Source organism: Bubalus kerabau, chromosome 11 (genome assembly GCF_029407905.1).
Source record: "Bubalus kerabau isolate K-KA32 ecotype Philippines breed swamp buffalo chromosome 11, PCC_UOA_SB_1v2, whole genome shotgun sequence".
NCBI classification, from domain to species: Eukaryota; Metazoa; Chordata; class Mammalia; order Artiodactyla; family Bovidae; genus Bubalus; species Bubalus kerabau.
Window position 1 is genome coordinate 75,273,018 of NC_073634.1, and position 16,437 is coordinate 75,289,454.

A 16,437-nucleotide genomic window follows, 5' to 3' on the forward strand; every position below is an offset into this window, starting at 1 on the left:
GGGAAACCTGTGAACACCAGCTCTCCCCACCCGGAAGCCGCCTTTGCCACCCCAACCAAGAGACAAGAAGAAAAAAAGAAAAACTGTTTATTATGGTCAACAGCACAAATGTGAACTGGTACTAGTCCACTCCCGGACTGGATGTCTACAACACACTAGGGTTGTGCAAATTTCCATCTTCCTTCTATCGGAGGCCTCTGCCTTGGGAGGATCCGCTGATGATTGATGTCTAGGAAGCAAATCTCCCTGACTGGGCTAAGATGGGGATGATCTTTAGGTAAGTAGGAAGACCTTTGTGGTTCATGAAGCCTTGGCTTTTCGGCGTTGAGTCCCCCAAAGGAGGATGGAGATGGATAAGGTGGTGGATCCCAGAATACCAAAGAACATGAACAATGGGAAGGAGCCCTGTGAATAACAGACCAAAAAAACTTCATACAGGGTTACACCAAGGGCTTAAAACCTAACATTCAGTAATTCCTAGCATATCTGTCCCCTGAGCCAGGGCAGTTTTCTTCTAGTTTCCTTCTCTAGGTGATTTGCATCAGCAGCTGGTCTTCTTTGAAAGAGGTACTTGATCTATGCGTATCTCTTACCCATAATTAGGAGGCCTAATTCCTCACCTGGCGCATACACTTGTAGCCATGGAAGCCATCAGCACAGACACACTGCAAGAGACCTGGACCATCAGGTACACAAGATCCATTCTCAGGACATATTTCTGAGAGCCAGAGAGAAAGAGAACATCACTGGATTTCATTAGGTATATTTCCCATATATCTCCTTCAGCTTAGATTCTCTCAACTATTTCTAGGTCAAAGGTAGAGTGGAAAATAGACTACAGATAATCAGAACACTATCATGATAACAAAATAATTTTACGACCTTTCTTTCCAAAGGGTTAAGACTTCCGAGCTATAACAAACCTAGAGAGCGTATTAAAGCTATGACAAATGTAAACAGCATATTAAAAAGCAGAGACATTACTTGGCCGACAAAGGTCTGTCTAGTCAAAGCTATGGTTTTTTCCAGTAGTCATTCATGTATGGATGTGAGAGTTGGACCATAAAGAAAGCTGAATGCCAAAGAACTGATGCTTTTGAACCGTGGTGTTGGAGAAGACTCTTGAGAGTCCCTTGGACTGCAAGGAGATCCAACCAGTCCATCCTAAAGGAGATCAGTCCTGGGTGTTCATTGGAAGGACTGATGTTGAAACTGAAGCTCCAATACTTTGGAAACCTGATGCAAAGAACTGACTCATTGGAAAACAGCCTGAGGCTGGGAAAGACTGAAGGCAGGAGAAGAAGGGGATGACAGAAGATGAGATGGTTGGATGACACCACCGACTCAATGGACATGAGTTTGAGCAAGCTCCGGGAGTTGGTGATAGACAGGGAAGCCTGGCATGCTGCAGTCCTTGGGGTCATAAAGAGTTGGACATGACTGAGCACCTGGACTGAACTGAACTGAACACTTTGGAAACCTGAACAAAAGGCACTTAGGCAATTTTACCGTCTTTCTGATCTAAAGTAGAGAATACAGGGAGGAAGGGTAGTTTCCGGAGGGGTGGAGGTGAGACAGCATACCTGGGTCCTCAGTGGTGTTGCAAATATTCCTTTGTCCTTCGCAGCTTTGGTTGTTTATATAAAAAGTGATAGTATCCCAGGCATTAATACCTCCAGGACAGTTGACATCTTGTGGCAGTATCCTGAACACAACATAGGCAGTCATAGTACGCAGACCAAAGTTGCTGAGTTCATAGCACTGCCTCTCTTTGGTTCTCTCCCCCACCCCACACTCTTACTCACAGAGTCTGGAGCTGAGTAAAGCCATGGAAGGTGTTGACCAAGTCACCCTGGAGGGGGTTTGCCTGAAGGTCTCTGCAAAGCACACACTGTTAGCACTGTGCTCTAGGAAAACACTTTACTTCCATTCACACATTTCTGGATGGTAATCCAGTTCTTATTCTCAGTTGTCCAAATGTAGACAATATTCAAACATCTTTTTAGCAGTCCATCCTCAAAGACTTTCCCATCAACCCTATGCCAAGGTCACCTTTTGGGAAGGAGGATAACTAACGACTTACATGATGATAGCAGTATGTGCTTGAGGAAAGTTTGGAACAGGGTCCTTCAGAGAGCAGTTCTGGAGATCCAGCCTGAGGAAATAAAGTAATTAGTGAAACTGTGTATCTTTCCCCTTCACCCAGGGTAAGCTATTACAACCCCCTTAACAGCTAATATTCATTGAACACACCTATGTCAGGACCACAAACTAGGCACTCTGGTAGATGTTTTCATCCTGCATTGTCCAATTAAGTAACCACTAACACATGTAGCTACTTAAATTTAAAAAATTCTGTCCCTCATTTGCACTAGTCATATTTCTTCAATATCTATTGCTATTCCTTTACTTAATGGAATAGTGCCTTAGTATTTACTTAATGACTACTAACTGCAAATATTACTTAATGCCTACTAACTGCAAAAACTGGGAGAATTAAAAATAACATTCAGTATCTTAGCTTGCAAGTTGTTTACAATGTACTAGGGGAACAAGACCATCACCCAAAATAAAAAATATATAAACATTAAATTGCAATGTGAACAGTATATAAAATTAACTTGAGTGGTACGGACACTAAGGATTAGAGAAGTGAAAAATTAAAAGATATTACTCTGGCATTTAGTAGTACAGAGTATTCACAAAAGATGTTGGAATTAAAGGACAGATATGTCCTAATTTGATGGAGGAAGGCAAGTTTAGGTAGAGAGAGAGACTTGAACAGAGAAACAAAGGTGGCCTGCTTTTGGAGGTAGAAGGCTGAAGCCAGACTCTCCTGGAGGGTTTGAGTGGACAACTAATTGAAAGTAGTGTTGGAAAAAAAAAAAAGAAAGTAATGTTGGAAAGGTAGGTTGGGCCAGTCTATGATAGTTCCTGGTTTGTACTTTATCCTAGGGCCACAGACAATTATAAGTGTAATTTTAAAGCCAGAGCAATAATGGAAAGAAATTAGTTTTCTGAAAGTTCAATACAAATCAGTATTTAGATAGATAATGGAATGAGGAGAAAGGAAGCAAGACAATCTGAATCTGAAGTGAGGGTGCTCTGAAAAAGGAAATGTTTAATAGGAATCTATTATGTTTTCTCCACATATCTGGAGAAAAGTCAAAGGAAATTAAGAGAGATCTAGTTTTGGGAGACACCTGCATAATGGTTGAAGCTGTAAGAATAAGTGGATTCTCAAGAGTGTGAGGGGAAAACAATGCAGGAAGTAATCTGTATAAGGGGACAAAAAGAGAAATTTGCCTCAAATATGAATTAATGAGAAGAGGAAGAAAGCCATATTTCATAGTGTCCTGGAGGCCAAAGGAGTCATTTCATGGAGACACTACAGTAAATAAGCCAGAGAGTTGATAATAAACAAAAAATATAAGGTTAAAAAATGCTCAAAATTATGACTTTTATGCATTTTTCAACCAGGAAGAACCACAGGGTTATTTAAAGTGTTAGTCACTCAGTATGGGTCTCACACTTTTCAACCCCATGGACTGTAGCCCGCCAGGCTCCTCTGTCCACGGGATTCTCCAGGCAAGAATACTGGAGTGGGTTGCCATTTCCTTCTCCGAGTGATCTTCCCAACCCAGGTCTCCTGGACTGTAGGCAGATTCTTCACTTATCACGGTTTAGATGCATCAAAAATATGTATGAATATTTATCCCCAAAGCCAATCAGGCAAGCCTTGAAGAATCCGGTTTGGGAACTCTTTTCCAGTACCCAGGGAGGTCTTCTCCTCCCTCACCCCAGGATGGTGCCTTCCCCATTCAGGCAGCAGCGGGCTCGCAGCGTTAGCTCTGGTGTCCTTTTACAATAAAGAGCCACTTCTGACAAATTTTGCACACTCCCTGGACACTGGGTGCATATCTGCAGAAGACAGAAAACTATTAGAACTCCAGAAAGAAAAGCCGGGGGGAGGGGGGGGGGGAGGGGAGGAAACAGGCTCAAACGTTAACTGCCAGTATATGCTCCAGAATTCCTCTAATACAGGGCCTTTATGTCAGATTTACAGAAGACATATTTCTTCCTCTGGAACCAGGCGCCAAAACAGCGCACCGGAGAATTTCTGTACCGGATCTTGTCCAGGGAAGGATCTCATCTCTGAGAATTATTCGAACACACTTATAATGTCCTCTCCAACGACTTCTCAACCTGCCAGCCCCATGTGACCGGGTGTAAAAGGACTGCAGGTACACAAAGAACTCATCAAGCATTACAGAAAGTACAGTCCTACCAACGCACGCTATCCAGCGGCATTAGAACGCAGCAAGCTTGCAGAACGGCCGGAGGACTCATTTGTGGAAAGAACTTATAGTTATTCGAATATTAAGGAGCAAGGAGGTCAAATTTCAAACGTCTTTGGACGTCAGCAGAGCGAAAGCGCTGGGAGACAGCGGCGTTGAGTACTCGGGAGTGGGAGCCGTCTGGGTGACGGCTAGGGAGGCCCCAGGAACGAAATCGGGGCTGCGGCAGGCAGGGTAGAGGGGAGAGCCGAGTGCCGGCGAGCAATTCTTTTTCAACCCAACCTTTAATCTGCTTCAGTACCTCGGGTAGCGCCAAAGCCCTTCCCACGCTCAGAACGAAGAGCAGGGCTGCAGCCCAGGGAACCAAGCTCAAAGGACTGCAGAGCCCGCAAGGGGCCATTTTTCGCTCCTTCCGACCTTCTCCACTGATCGCGAGACGCGCGTGCGGCCCTGCCTCCCACCGTGTCACGCCCCCGTGCGGGGCGTGGCCTGGCCCGCCCGGCTAGTCAGGTGGGTTGCTCGGTGCTGGGAGAGCTGGGGTTACCTTTAGTCGTGGAGGTCAGCGCATTTTTTTGTTGTCGTTGGGGGCCCCAGTCCTAGTTCGGGGGACTGACCACACCCTTCTCTCCCCTTAAGCGAAGACCTCTTTGCCACCGGTTTCTCAGCGCCGCGTTCCATGCTCCCGGACGTCGGGATAGCGTCTCTGAAGCAACTCGGGGTTAATCCATCTGCCCGCAGTAAACATGGCGGCGCGGGGACGGGCAGGGGGCGGGACTCCGCTGTCAACCGGCCTGGCGTGGCCGGGCCCGCTCTCCCGCGGAGGCATGACCCACGTGTGGAGATCGGGCAGGAGGGCCGGTCGAGGGCGGGCCGTGAGGGGTTGGGTTGGAGCACACAGGCTGCGGAGAGTGGCGTCAGGGCGGGGAGGAGCAGAAAGATGAGGAGCGGGGTGGGCCGGCTCCTAGCCTGGAGTCCGGGGAAGGTGAGCGTGCAGGCGGCGAGGTGGTAGTGGTTGTGCCACCTCGCGTGTGGAGGGAAGGAGAGAAGTCAGGAAATAAAGAGGGTAAGGGTGATGGGGGAGCAAAGGACGAAGGGCAAATCCTGTCGGGAGGAGACGAGCCTGGGGACGCTCGGGGCACCCTGTCCCTTTCAGCTCAGTCCTGAAACCACGCGGCGTCCGGTGCTCTGGCGAGGAGGTGGAAGCGGGATAGATGGTCCCCTAAGTCCTCATCTCCTTTGTCTTCCCAGAAAAGGAGCGATGCAGATCTCGGGAAGAACGACAAGACCTTCTTAGTCTTGGCTGGGCCCTGGAGGTAAGGGGAAGACGAGGGCTATCCCGTGGTGGCACGAGGCCCCGACCGAAGGGGCGCTGAGGGAGCCCCGTGGCGGAAGGGACTGAGTGTGGGCTTTGGTTAGGGCCAGCAAAAACTCATCAAAGCTAATCAAAGCTCGTCTTCTAGCCTGGCTCCACTTCTACCTACCCCCAAGTGTCTGGAATCTAAAAGCATTTACTTTCAGAGGGCTGGCACATTTACTAAGGCATTAGTTACTAGCGTTTTAATGAGGACCTCTAGAGCCTTTCAGACTTTGCGGGATTCTAGGCACAAAGACAGATTTTGAAGGCATCTTTTGGGGAAGATTGGTCCTCCGGTGGCCCCTTTGCCTTTTGTAGGGGGCAAAGCAATTCATTTTGCTACCAAAGTGAGAGTGTGATTAGGGTGGTTAGGAATGATTCTCTTTCTTGTCTGTGTATATCAGATTTTTAAAAAGAGCCCCCTACAGCCTATTTGGTGCCCTGTGTGTTAGAGTTTTAGTGAAACAGCTTTTCTGTTACTTTTAGCACCTCTCAGAGAGAGGTGAGTTTTTTAAAGGTTAGAAGGTCCCTGTCCTGCTCTTAGAACCGTGTCTGGTGAAGGTTTTGTTACTGGGTCAGGTTTTTCCTGTCTTGCCTGGCTCTTTCTTCAGCCATCCAGGAGGGTTCTCTGCGTCTCATGCAAATAGAATTCTCAGGAAGTCCTGCCAGTTTACCCCAGCAGCAGAGGGTCTGCATTTCTGTACATCTTGTTTTCCATTCTATACTTTGACCTTCCTTCCTTTCTGCAACTACCTGCCTAGCCATATCATTAATCCTTTACGTCTGTACATTATTTGTACACAACAGACATATTTCCTCTTACTCTCCGGTAGTTCCTATCACCTCTATCATAGCAATGAAAACCTTGCGAAAGAAGAGTGAGAAAACTCGAGATGTTGCAATGTAGCAAAGCCCCGGGCATCTTTAGGTTAAACCTGAGTAGCCTGTTGGGAACACAGGCTACTGTGTTCTGGGGACTCACATTTGTGACTTAGTAGAACATGTGATTCAAGAGTTGCTGACTTGTTTTCACCTCTTCGTTGGCCCCAGGAGGTTCAGGGTTCAGGTTTGGTCTGCATGAAGCCATATCTTGCCACGCAGGCAACATATATCCAAGAACACAGGGTAGGAGAGCCGGAAGACAGCGAGGCTGATCTTTCTCCTAGTGGGCAAGAACAGAAGATGTGATTTATGTTAATCTGTCTCTAGATTAGTTGAAACCTAAACTTTGTTCCAGGAATAATTGACAACAGTTAACACTGCCACAGCCCTGGTTCAGGGAGTAGGGAGGGAGGGGCTTCTGGTGAATTACCTGTCACACCTACTGACAATCCTGTTATTTCTCTGTTGTTTTATATGATGCTGTCCAACCCAGAGAACTAAAGAGTGTTCATATAAAGTGTATAACCTGAGAGACATGGTGTTTTGAAACGTATAGATATTATTTATCATTGCTAATACTTATAAAGTACATAGCACAGTGCTGTGTTTTACAACATGTGTTCAAAAAATGTTAATGGTTATCATGTTAGGCTTTCTAAATTCGCGGGCCTCGGTGTGTCTGTTGGTAAATGAGGGGGTTATGCTAGTGATCTCCTAAGATTCCTCTAAGTTTTGGCATACCGTGATCTGGTCCTTGTTCTGAGGATAATGGTATTTAATATATTCTCTAAGGATTAGTATTTATTGTGCAGGAGTTAGAACAGCAACTTTCCCATCTCTCAGCAACTCTTTTGCAATTCCTCCTGGCATGCAGTGCCAAGTGGGACTTGCAGCAAAAGCCTAATCCATCTAAGAATGCCGTTGAATGTGCGCTCCCTGCTCTCCGTTCTGGAGTCTCTAGGGCTGAGCTGGAGTTTGGGGGCTGTAGGGTGATAGGGCCATTTGGACTGCAGTGATTGGTTCCCTGAAGGGGCCCGAACAAATAGCTGCTGAGCTTTACCTTAGCTCTTCTCACCTCTGCTTCTTATAGACCAGGCCTTCAGCCTCCGTTCAGCTCCAGACACGCAGCTTCTCCAGGCAGACCTTGCTTCACAGCAGGGATTGCTCCTCGAGGTGGGTGTCTGCTCCTGTGGGATAGCACCACTTTCCCTGACTGTTCCTCTTGCCTACCCCTGCCCCAACTCCCTGGCTGGCTAGCTTCTTTCTGAAGTGCCCCTGAAATTTTAACTGTGAACCCCTGGTTCCAGCATGTTGGCCTCTCACTTTTGAACCCAAATCTCTCTCCCTGGATCTGCTATTGACTGCCGTGTTACAGGTAGAAGAGCTGAGAGGTGGTTGGCAGGGCTTTAAATAAGTTGGGGAGAACAGAGTGGTTGGCCTGGGGATGCCTGAAAAGGAATTTGAGGCTGCCGTGGAGGTGGTCTTCCTGGTGATCAGTGCTGAGAAGGCGTGCTGTTGGAAGGTAGGGCCTGAGGCTGGGAGAATAGAGGCCATGGTTTCGTTAGTCTTCTTTCCTGAAGTTTCTTCTTCCCTGCTGGGTGGAGGCGCCAGGCTGGACACAGGCTGGTTGTCTGTGCCTTCAGGCAGGGGGTGGGGCAGGGAATTCTGAGAAGAAACTAGAGGGTGGGCTAGAGGTGATTTTTCTTTTCCTGCTAGGGTGAAGACCTTAGAAGGTTCTTAAGTTTCACAGTTGTGTATACCCAGAAAGGTCTTGGCCAAATAGTTACCTCCTGGCTATCTCAATCTGCTGCTTCCTCCCTCTCTCCCCAACTCTGCCCTACTAAACACATATCAATGCCTCCAGACCTTTCTGGTTGCCCTGGGGCCTGGCTGGGCAAATCTGATGGGTGTGGAATGCACAAGCCCGAGGGTGGGTGGCCCTGAAGGCAGGGGAGGCCTGCCTGAGAGCCAGTTTCTTTGTAGATCACCCCGGACAATGTCACTTGGTGGAGGAGGACTGTGAGACCGTGTCTGGAAGTCAGGTCGTAGCGGCTTGCCTGTCACTGCCCAGCTGAGTGGCAGCCCAGACCCCAGGAAGAGCAAGTGGCCGCAGGTCACAGACTCAGAGAGAATATGAGTGTGGGGGTGAGCACCGCCATGCCCCTCCCTCCAACCTCAGACACCAATGTGGTCACGTCCACCTTCAGCCTGGTGGACTATGTGGTCTTTGTCCTGCTGCTGGTTCTCTCCCTTGCCATTGGGCTCTACCATGCCTATCGTGGCTGGGGCCGACATAGCATCGGCCAGTTGCTGTTGGCAGACCGCAAAATGGGCTGCCTTCCTGTGGCCCTGTCCTTGCTGGCCACCTTCCAGTCAGCTGTGGCCATCCTGGGTGTGCCGTCTGAGATCTACCGATTCGGGACCCAGTATTGGTTCCTGGGCTGCTGCTATTTCCTAGGGCTGCTGATCCCAGCACATGTCTTCATCCCCATCTTCTACCGCCTGCATATCACCAGTGCCTATGAGGTAGGTAGGGAGGAGCACAGAGGACCCTCAGGGGCAGGGGTAGAGAGAAGGAACCAGGCACACAGGGATCTGGGCCCCTCAACTCTGTCTGCCTGATGAGAGGGGCAGGGAATAAATACATCGTGTGTCTAGAAGTTCACTGTGGTGAGGTCGGGCAGGGTAGGAGTTCGGGGAGAAGCGCTGTGCTGAGGGGGGCCCAGAGTGGATATGAGTTGGCTATTTCCTCTGTTCCTGGGCTTCCTGAGGGAAGTTGTGTGTGATTTGTTGGGGATGGGGTGGGGAGGAATGCGTTGTGGTTTTTTTTTTTAATTTACTCCTACCTAGTACCTGGAGCTCCGGTTCAATAAAGCTGTGCGTGTTTGTGGAACTGTGACCTTCATCTTTCAGATGGTAAGTGGAATGAGGATAGAAGTTGAACCTGGTGCAGGGTAGGGGGACATGGATTCGGGCTCGCTGGAGTCTTCCCTGCTCTCAGACTAGCAAGACTGAAATTCCCGCTCACCCCCAGAGGCATCTTGTTGCCGTCTCTTCCAGTTCTAGCACACATAACCATGGTGGTGGCAAACCAAACTTTGGGAGAAGGGAGAGGGAGGGGGAGCCTAGGTGAAGGGAGGCCTCTGGGATATTGAAGCTGAGGTCTGTCTTTTCTTCTTTCTGCCCCACCTCATTGGCTCCTCCCCTCACATTCTCTCTCCACACCCAACAGGTGATCTATATGGGGGTCGTCCTCTATGCACCATCCTTGGCCCTCAATGCAGGTGAGGAGTCACAGTCCCTGGCTCCCAGCCACTGCAGGCTAGGGAAAACCTTTGGGAGGGGCAGGTGGAGGAAAGAATGCAGAAAAGAACCTAACCTTGACCAAGGAATCATTCCACTCTGGGCCCTTGGCTGGTCTTCACTAGAGGTGGAAAGCTAATCAAACATTACCAGGCCCCTGAATTGGTTAATCAACACCTTTTGGTGGAGCTTTACAAACCTTTTTTTTTTCCATTGTGGTAAATGATTTATTTCATCCTTATGATCAAATAGTTCATATCAGTACTGCATTTCCCTGGTTTATCCCTGGGAAACCCTCCTCTGGGGATAGGAATGTGATTTTTATCTGTTTACAGTGACTGGCTTTGATCTCTGGCTGTCAGTGCTGACCCTAGGCATTGTCTGTACCATCTACACTGCTCTGGTAACCAGTCTTAGGGAAGGGTGGAGAGGAGGGAGGTGGGGGAAAGAGGAAAAGGTGGGACAAGATAAGTAGGTGGGTAGTAGATAAGAATATGGGTGAGGAGATGGGTGTTGTGAAAAGGGATGGGATCATGTTGGGGGATGGGATGTGATGGTAGGGAATGGGATGGGAAGGATGTCAGCAGCTGGCTGCTGCCCTCGCTGGTGGTGTGGCTCCTTGGACATCTGTGGCAGGGGTACTGTCTTCTCCCTGTAGGGTGGACTGAAGGCAGTCATCTGGACAGATGTCTTCCAGACACTGGTCATGTTCCTGGGGCAGCTGGCGGTTATCATTGTGGGGTCGGCCAAAGTGGGCGGTTTGGGGCACGTGTGGGAAGTGGCTTCCCAGCACGGCCTTATCTCTGGAATTGAGTAAGTACACCCTTTCCCTGGCTGGGGTCTGTCATGCCTGGGAGCTGAGCCCCTCTTAGAGCCTGCGCCTAGGGCGGTAGTAAGCAGAGAGGAAGCTATGGGAGTTGAGGTGCAGCCTTGAGGCCAGTGGGAGGCTGGGCCTGCAGGGGTGGAGGACAAGCTTAGTGTTGCCCCGGGTGGTCAGGTGTCAGGATGTTTCTAGTACCTGGGATGAGGCTGTGGGTTGGTAGAATGGAACCACTCCCTCCCCACCCAGCCTGCTGTCCTGGTCTTGAGTCCACCTTGGCCCCGGCAGCGATCTCTCTGCCCCGCCCCCTGTTGGAGGAGGGCAGGGAAGGCTGAGTCTGGGGCCACAGTGGCACGTTGGTGTCTATGGCAGGCTGGACCCGGACCCGTTTGTGCGGCACACGTTCTGGACGTTGGCCTTCGGGGGTGTCTTCATGATGCTCTCCTTGTATGGAGTGAACCAAGCGCAGGTGCAGCGATACCTCAGTTCCCGCACAGAGAAGGCTGCAGTGCTGTGAGGGCAGGACTGGGAAGACGAGGGGGGGGGGGTGGGGGGGGGGCTGGATGGGGGAGAGACTGGGACCCGGTTCTGCTGCGGCAGTTGCGGTGGGGCAGGATACCAGGGCACACCCACTGGGCAGGACGAGGACCTGCCTTCTGGGGTGTGGGGACGTGCCTGCTAACACCCTCTGCTCGCACTGGCCTCTCTTGCAGCTCCTGCTATGCCGTCTTCCCCTGCCAGCAGGTGGCGCTCAGCATGGGCTGCCTCATTGGCCTGGTCATGTTTACCTACTACCAGGAGTATCCTATGAGCACCCAGCAGAGTCAGGCAGCCCCTGACCAGGTGAGACGGCCTCCCTGCCCCCTGCCTGGACTCCCCCAAAGGGAGTGTCTGGGTGGCTGCAGAGAGGACCCCCACCTGGGGTGGGCACTGTATGTAAAGTCCTTCCTCCCTGGGATTCTGCAGCTGATCATAGGGCCCAGCCCAGGGAGTGGGGACCTCCCTTTACTAACTCACTCCTCTGCACCACCTGCCCTGTGGGGAGCCATCACACAGCTGATCTCTTCTATCCCTCCTCACAGCAGTCTTGGTCACCTAGAAGTGAGGACAGGGTGGGAGGGACCTGGAGCTGGGTCCTGAGGTAATATACGCCCTTCCCAGGGACAGAGAGGTAGTAGTTTGACCAGGGAAGGAGCTTTGCTCTGCTTTCCCTGCTTATTGTGTTAACTCACATCTGCTTATTTCTCCCCTGCTTTTTTCCCAGCCTTTGGTTATGGGCTACTTTGTCTGGGAATGGCCTATATTTCCTCGCAGATGGGACCTGTGCTGCAGGTGACCCAACGGGGTGGCTAGCATGCTCAAGTCACACCACTGGCCAGGGGAGAGCTGGGGCACGGGCTGCTGCGTCCTTCTTTCTGCAGAGCCTGCTTTCTCTCCACTTACTGTGGGGTCGCCTTCAGTGCCTGGCCCCCTTCCTAAGGTGCCCAGTCTCCACAGACTGGTCGGCGCATGTGGGTGGCACATGCAGGGGAAGGGCAGCGCTCCCCTGGGAAGGGCTTCTCTGAGGAGAGCTGTACTCTTCTGCTCCGCCTGCAGTTCGTCTTGTACTTTGTGATGGATCTCCTGAGAGGCCTGCCGGGGCTGCCTGGGCTCTTTGTTGCCTGCCTCTTCAGTGGCTCCCTCAGGTACTTTGACCTTTCCCCTCAGGCTTGACACAGCTGACCCCTCTGAGTACAAGGTGACGGGTGGATGGGAGGTCCCTCTGAGCCTTTCATTGTGCCCGTTTGTGTTTGAACGACAAGGGACAGCTCTTCTGTGTGGGCAGGCATGTCCTCTCCTAGGCGAGGCCCCTTTTTGGTGAAGGAGTCTTCTCTACCAGGAATTGATTTACTTGAACCAAACCTGAACCCCACTCAGAAGAGGCCAGGTGTCCCTGCCTCCCAGGCCTCTTCCTTGGTTCCAGCTGTCAGAGTAGTGTTTGGGTTACATGTGTCCTCTCCTGCCTTTAGGGCACTCGTCCCTCAATAGGGTCCCTTGTTAGGTTTGCCCTTCTGGACCTGACTTTCTCTTCCTTCTTTCAGCACCATATCCTCTGCTTTTAATTCACTGGCAACTGTTACAATGGAAGACTTGATTCGACCCTGGTTCCCTCATGTCTCTGAAGTCCGGGCCACCATGCTTTCCAGAATCATCGGTTGGATTATACTTCCTTATCTTTTCAGCCATGTACTTTCTAAGATACCTCCTAAGCACTGTCAGCTGTCTGCTTTGAAGTACACTTGCCCAGTAAAGCACTGACCTTGATTACGTGCCAGGGAACTTCCTGGGGAGCAGTCTTGGTCACCTAGAAGTGAGGACAGGGTGGGAGGGACCTGGAGCTGGGTCCTGAGGTAATATACTCCCTTCCCAGGGACAGAGAGGTAGTAGTTTGACCAGGGAAGGAGCTTTGCTCTGCTTTCCCTGCTTATTGTGTTAACTCACATCTGCTTATTTCTCCCCTGCTTTTTTCCCAGCCTTTGGTTATGGGCTACTTTGTCTGGGAATGGCCTATATTTCCTCGCAGATGGGACCTGTGCTGCAGGTAATGAGGGAACGGAATTGTTGGGGGAGAAAAGGAGCAGATTGAAATCAGAAAGGGAAGAAGACCGCTATTGTGAAAGGAATTGACACAGAGGGCAAGTGTCAGAAGTTCCCCTTTGACCGGCTATGCCTGTAGGTCTGAACAGACTCCCTAGTAGCCAAAAGCCCCAGAGTTGTTGTTGGCTCAGAAAGGTCTAAGGATCAGCCTCTGGAGAACCCCAGGCATATTCCCATAACCATTTCTGCCCTCTAGGATCCTGCATTCTAGTGGTTCCAGGGAGAAGAGACCGACAGATCTGGCTGGTGGGGCTCTGAGGCGGTGGTGGCCCTGCCACATTGCTGAGGCTGGGGTCTCTGAGCCTGTGTGTTCTTTTCTTTTTCTCACCCTGTCCTCTGCAGGCAGCCATCAGCATCTTTGGTATGGTTGGGGGGCCACTGCTTGGACTCTTCTGCCTTGGGATGTTCTTTCCTTGTGCAAATCCTCCTGTGAGTGACCCACGTGACTCCAGGGTCATGTGTGGGGGTGGACCTGGGGAATGGCTTGGCGGGGCTCTCACCAGGAGTGCTGGGAACTGGTGTAAAGCTTTGGTGGGGCTGGCCTTGTGACAAGAGAGTGTCACGTCTCTGGGCAGGGTGCCATCGTGGGCCTGTTGGCTGGACTGATTATGGCCTTCTGGATCGGCATCGGGAGCATAGTGACCAGCATGGGCTCTGGCAGAGCACTCTCTCCCCCTAACGGGCCCAGCTTCTCTCTGTCCAGCAATCTGACTGCTGTCACCATGGCCACACTGATGCCCTCAACTGCCGCCTCAAAGTGAGTCAGAGCTCACTCTCTCCTTGGGGAAAGCAGCTCACTCTTGAGGGGTTTTCCAGGGCCCTTGCTAAGGGATGGGCCACTAGAAGCCTGGGGGGTGGGGAATGCTAGGTGTTGGTTCCCCGGACTCTGGGACCTTGCAGGGGGTGGGGGTGGGGAGCCAGGTGCCTGAGGGTCGGTTGCTCCTTCAATGAGTTGCTAATTGTCCTCACCCCCTGCTCTCCCCAGGCCCACGGGGCTACAGCGGCTCTATTCCCTGTCGTATTTATGGTACAGCGCTCACAACTCCACCACCGTCATTGTGGTGGGCCTGGCTGTCAGTCTGCTCAGTGGTGAGGGGGCGTGGGGTTGGCGCGCAAAGAAATGAGGACTGCCCGAGGGAGGGCACTCAGGGGTCTGGGGTCTGAGCTCAGGGGCTCCTGGATGTCTGGAACAGTCAGGCTTCTTGGCGGTGCTCTAGGAGGTGGGTAGGGGCTAGGGGCTCAGAGCAGTGAGATTGGATGGCTCTGGGAAGTGCCCTGGTTATACACTAGAGTCTCAGGAGCACTTTGTCTTCAGGGGGCATGCGGGGCCGGACTGTGGACCCTCGGACCATTTACCCAGTGTTGCCGAAACTCCTTGCCCTCCTGCCCCTGTCCTGTCAGAAGCGACTTCCCTGCAGAGCCGGCAGCCAGGTAGCTCCTCTATTGTCAGATCACCCCTCCCCTCCCTCTCAGACTACTGCCGGACCTTCTGGTTTCCGTCCCCCGCCTTTTCTTTCTCCCCCAGCCCCCATTCTCTGATGATCTGCCTGAGCCTGGGCCATCCGACAGCAGGTGCCGGCTCCTTCCCACAGGGAAGCGGGGGCTTGGTGGGCAGAAGGGTCTTGGCCCCGAGAGGCCACAGCTGTTGGCCTGTCCTCTCCCTCCTCCCACCCTCGTGTTCACCCCAGGCCTGCTCCTCCCCCCGCTGCCCCTCGCTGGTCCCCTTTCTAGCCGGGATCACAGCAGGGTCACCCTTCCTGCAAGAGGAAAAGGAGGTTCCTTCACCTCCCTTTGTCTCACGTTCCCCCCACCCTTTGCCCACGTTCCCCAGGACCTCTCCTTGGAAGCCGATATATTTCCAGAGAAGATGAGCAATGGGATGCTGAGGGGCAGCAGAGACCAGGTGGCCATGGCTGTGCCTGAGGAAGGCCCCATCCAGCCGGGGATCAGCCCGACCTTCATCCTCCAGGAGACCTCACTGTGATCCTGGGATCACAGACTTGGGACCCAGACCCAGAGACCCCCTGCGGTACGGGGATGAGAGTTCCCTGGTGTTCCGCAGGAGGGTCACAGGCTGAGTGGCCTCACCCACACCAAAAGACCTTGTTCTTGGGAGTTTGCGCTACAGTAAAAGCTGTCATGTCACAGGAGGTGTGAGAGTAGGACAAGGTTTTTCCTTGTTCTTTGCCCATCTGTTCTCTAGAGAACCAGGCTTGCAGGGGGTACAATTCTGCCAGAAAAAGGGATAGAGGTAAATCTGGCAAAAGGATAATGGCTTCTGATTCAGCATCGCCAGGCTTCTTTGAAGTGAATGGAAATAGCTGTGCTGGGCCCACTCTGGCAAGATTGATGCGGAGCTGCCTTGGCCAGCTCTTGTGGCCCTTGCAGTCCCATCGGAGCACGGCTTCTGCCAGCCACACAGGGCCCCTGGGACACTACTTTCAGGTTGTCTGTGCTACCCAGACATCCTGATCTGTCTACCTCCATTCTTGAGAGGGAGGTTTTGGTGTCCCTGAGAGGCCTCTCGGAACACACAGGTACATTCATTTCCTTTGTGTAGAGTAGGGACGCTTTTCACCTCGCTGCCCCACCCCCTACCTTTGCAATGGGCACTTTGGGATGGGGTGGATGTTGAGAAACCAGGTCATGACCAGGTCCACTGTGGAGTGCGCCATCCGTCTGACTCCTGAGCCATGCCACCCTCGTGTCATTTGGTCATTCATGCTCCTGTTTCCTTTTGGAGTTTCTTACCCACATATCTTTGTTCCTAAGGAATAAAAACTGCCATTGGGCTAGAATCTGGGTTCCTGTACTGTCTGCACCTGCTCTTGTCCACCCTAGTCCTGTCCCTGGCGAGGGTGAAGAGCCCCTCCTCCCATGCACAGGTCTTCCCCTGCTGAGGGAGACCTGCAGGGGACCAAGGGTGGCCTAGTGAGGTTTCTGATCTCTGGCTGGTGTGCATGTCTACGGGGGGTAACGTGTTCATGGGGTTGAACGTGCACACTTTGCTCTGCTGCTTCTCTTCTCCGTGTGGCTCGGTCTGTTGCCTGTCCTGCCCACTTGTCCTTGACCAGAACAATATGCTGCTCTGAGAATTTCCACTTTGGGGGCAGGAGGAAGAAGGTTGCTATTTAGCATTTAAA

At 51.7% G+C, this 16,437-nt stretch overlaps 2 protein-coding genes across 7 annotated transcripts; one reads left to right on the forward strand and one right to left on the reverse strand.

Annotated features, from left to right (window-relative positions):
* Positions 1-70: 70 nt before the first annotated feature.
* ATRAID (all-trans retinoic acid induced differentiation factor) lies at positions 71-4,744 on the reverse strand. The gene is made up of 7 exons (XM_055540701.1): positions 4,600-4,744; positions 3,800-3,921; positions 2,084-2,155; positions 1,806-1,877; positions 1,584-1,705; positions 621-718; positions 71-405 (listed from the first exon to the last, which is right to left on the reverse strand). The coding sequence occupies exons 1-7, from the start codon at positions 4,696-4,698 to the stop codon at positions 301-303; spliced, it is 690 nt and encodes a 229-aa protein (XP_055396676.1). The 5' UTR covers positions 4,699-4,744; the 3' UTR covers positions 71-300.
* A 99-nt stretch (positions 4,745-4,843) lies between these two features.
* On the forward strand, positions 4,844-16,096 carry SLC5A6 (solute carrier family 5 member 6). Of its 6 annotated transcripts, none has more exons than XM_055540696.1 (18): positions 4,844-5,035; positions 5,547-5,611; positions 7,625-7,707; positions 8,518-9,060; positions 9,385-9,450; positions 9,767-9,818; positions 10,173-10,240; positions 10,496-10,650; positions 11,030-11,170; positions 11,371-11,500; positions 12,254-12,342; positions 12,739-12,851; positions 13,171-13,238; positions 13,637-13,723; positions 13,870-14,051; positions 14,280-14,383; positions 14,610-14,725; positions 15,126-16,096. In XM_055540696.1, exons 4-18 carry the CDS (start codon positions 8,668-8,670, stop codon positions 15,276-15,278), a joined length of 1,917 nt encoding a protein of 638 aa, XP_055396671.1. In that variant the 5' UTR covers positions 4,844-5,035; positions 5,547-5,611; positions 7,625-7,707; positions 8,518-8,667; the 3' UTR covers positions 15,279-16,096. The 6 variants fall into 6 exon arrangements, with proteins under 6 accessions (XP_055396671.1, XP_055396674.1, XP_055396675.1 ...); XM_055540695.1 differs by lacking the exon at positions 4,844-5,035 and adding an exon at positions 5,216-5,361; XM_055540697.1 differs by lacking the exon at positions 4,844-5,035 and adding an exon at positions 5,259-5,280.
* The last annotated feature ends 341 nt before the right edge of the window (positions 16,097-16,437 follow it).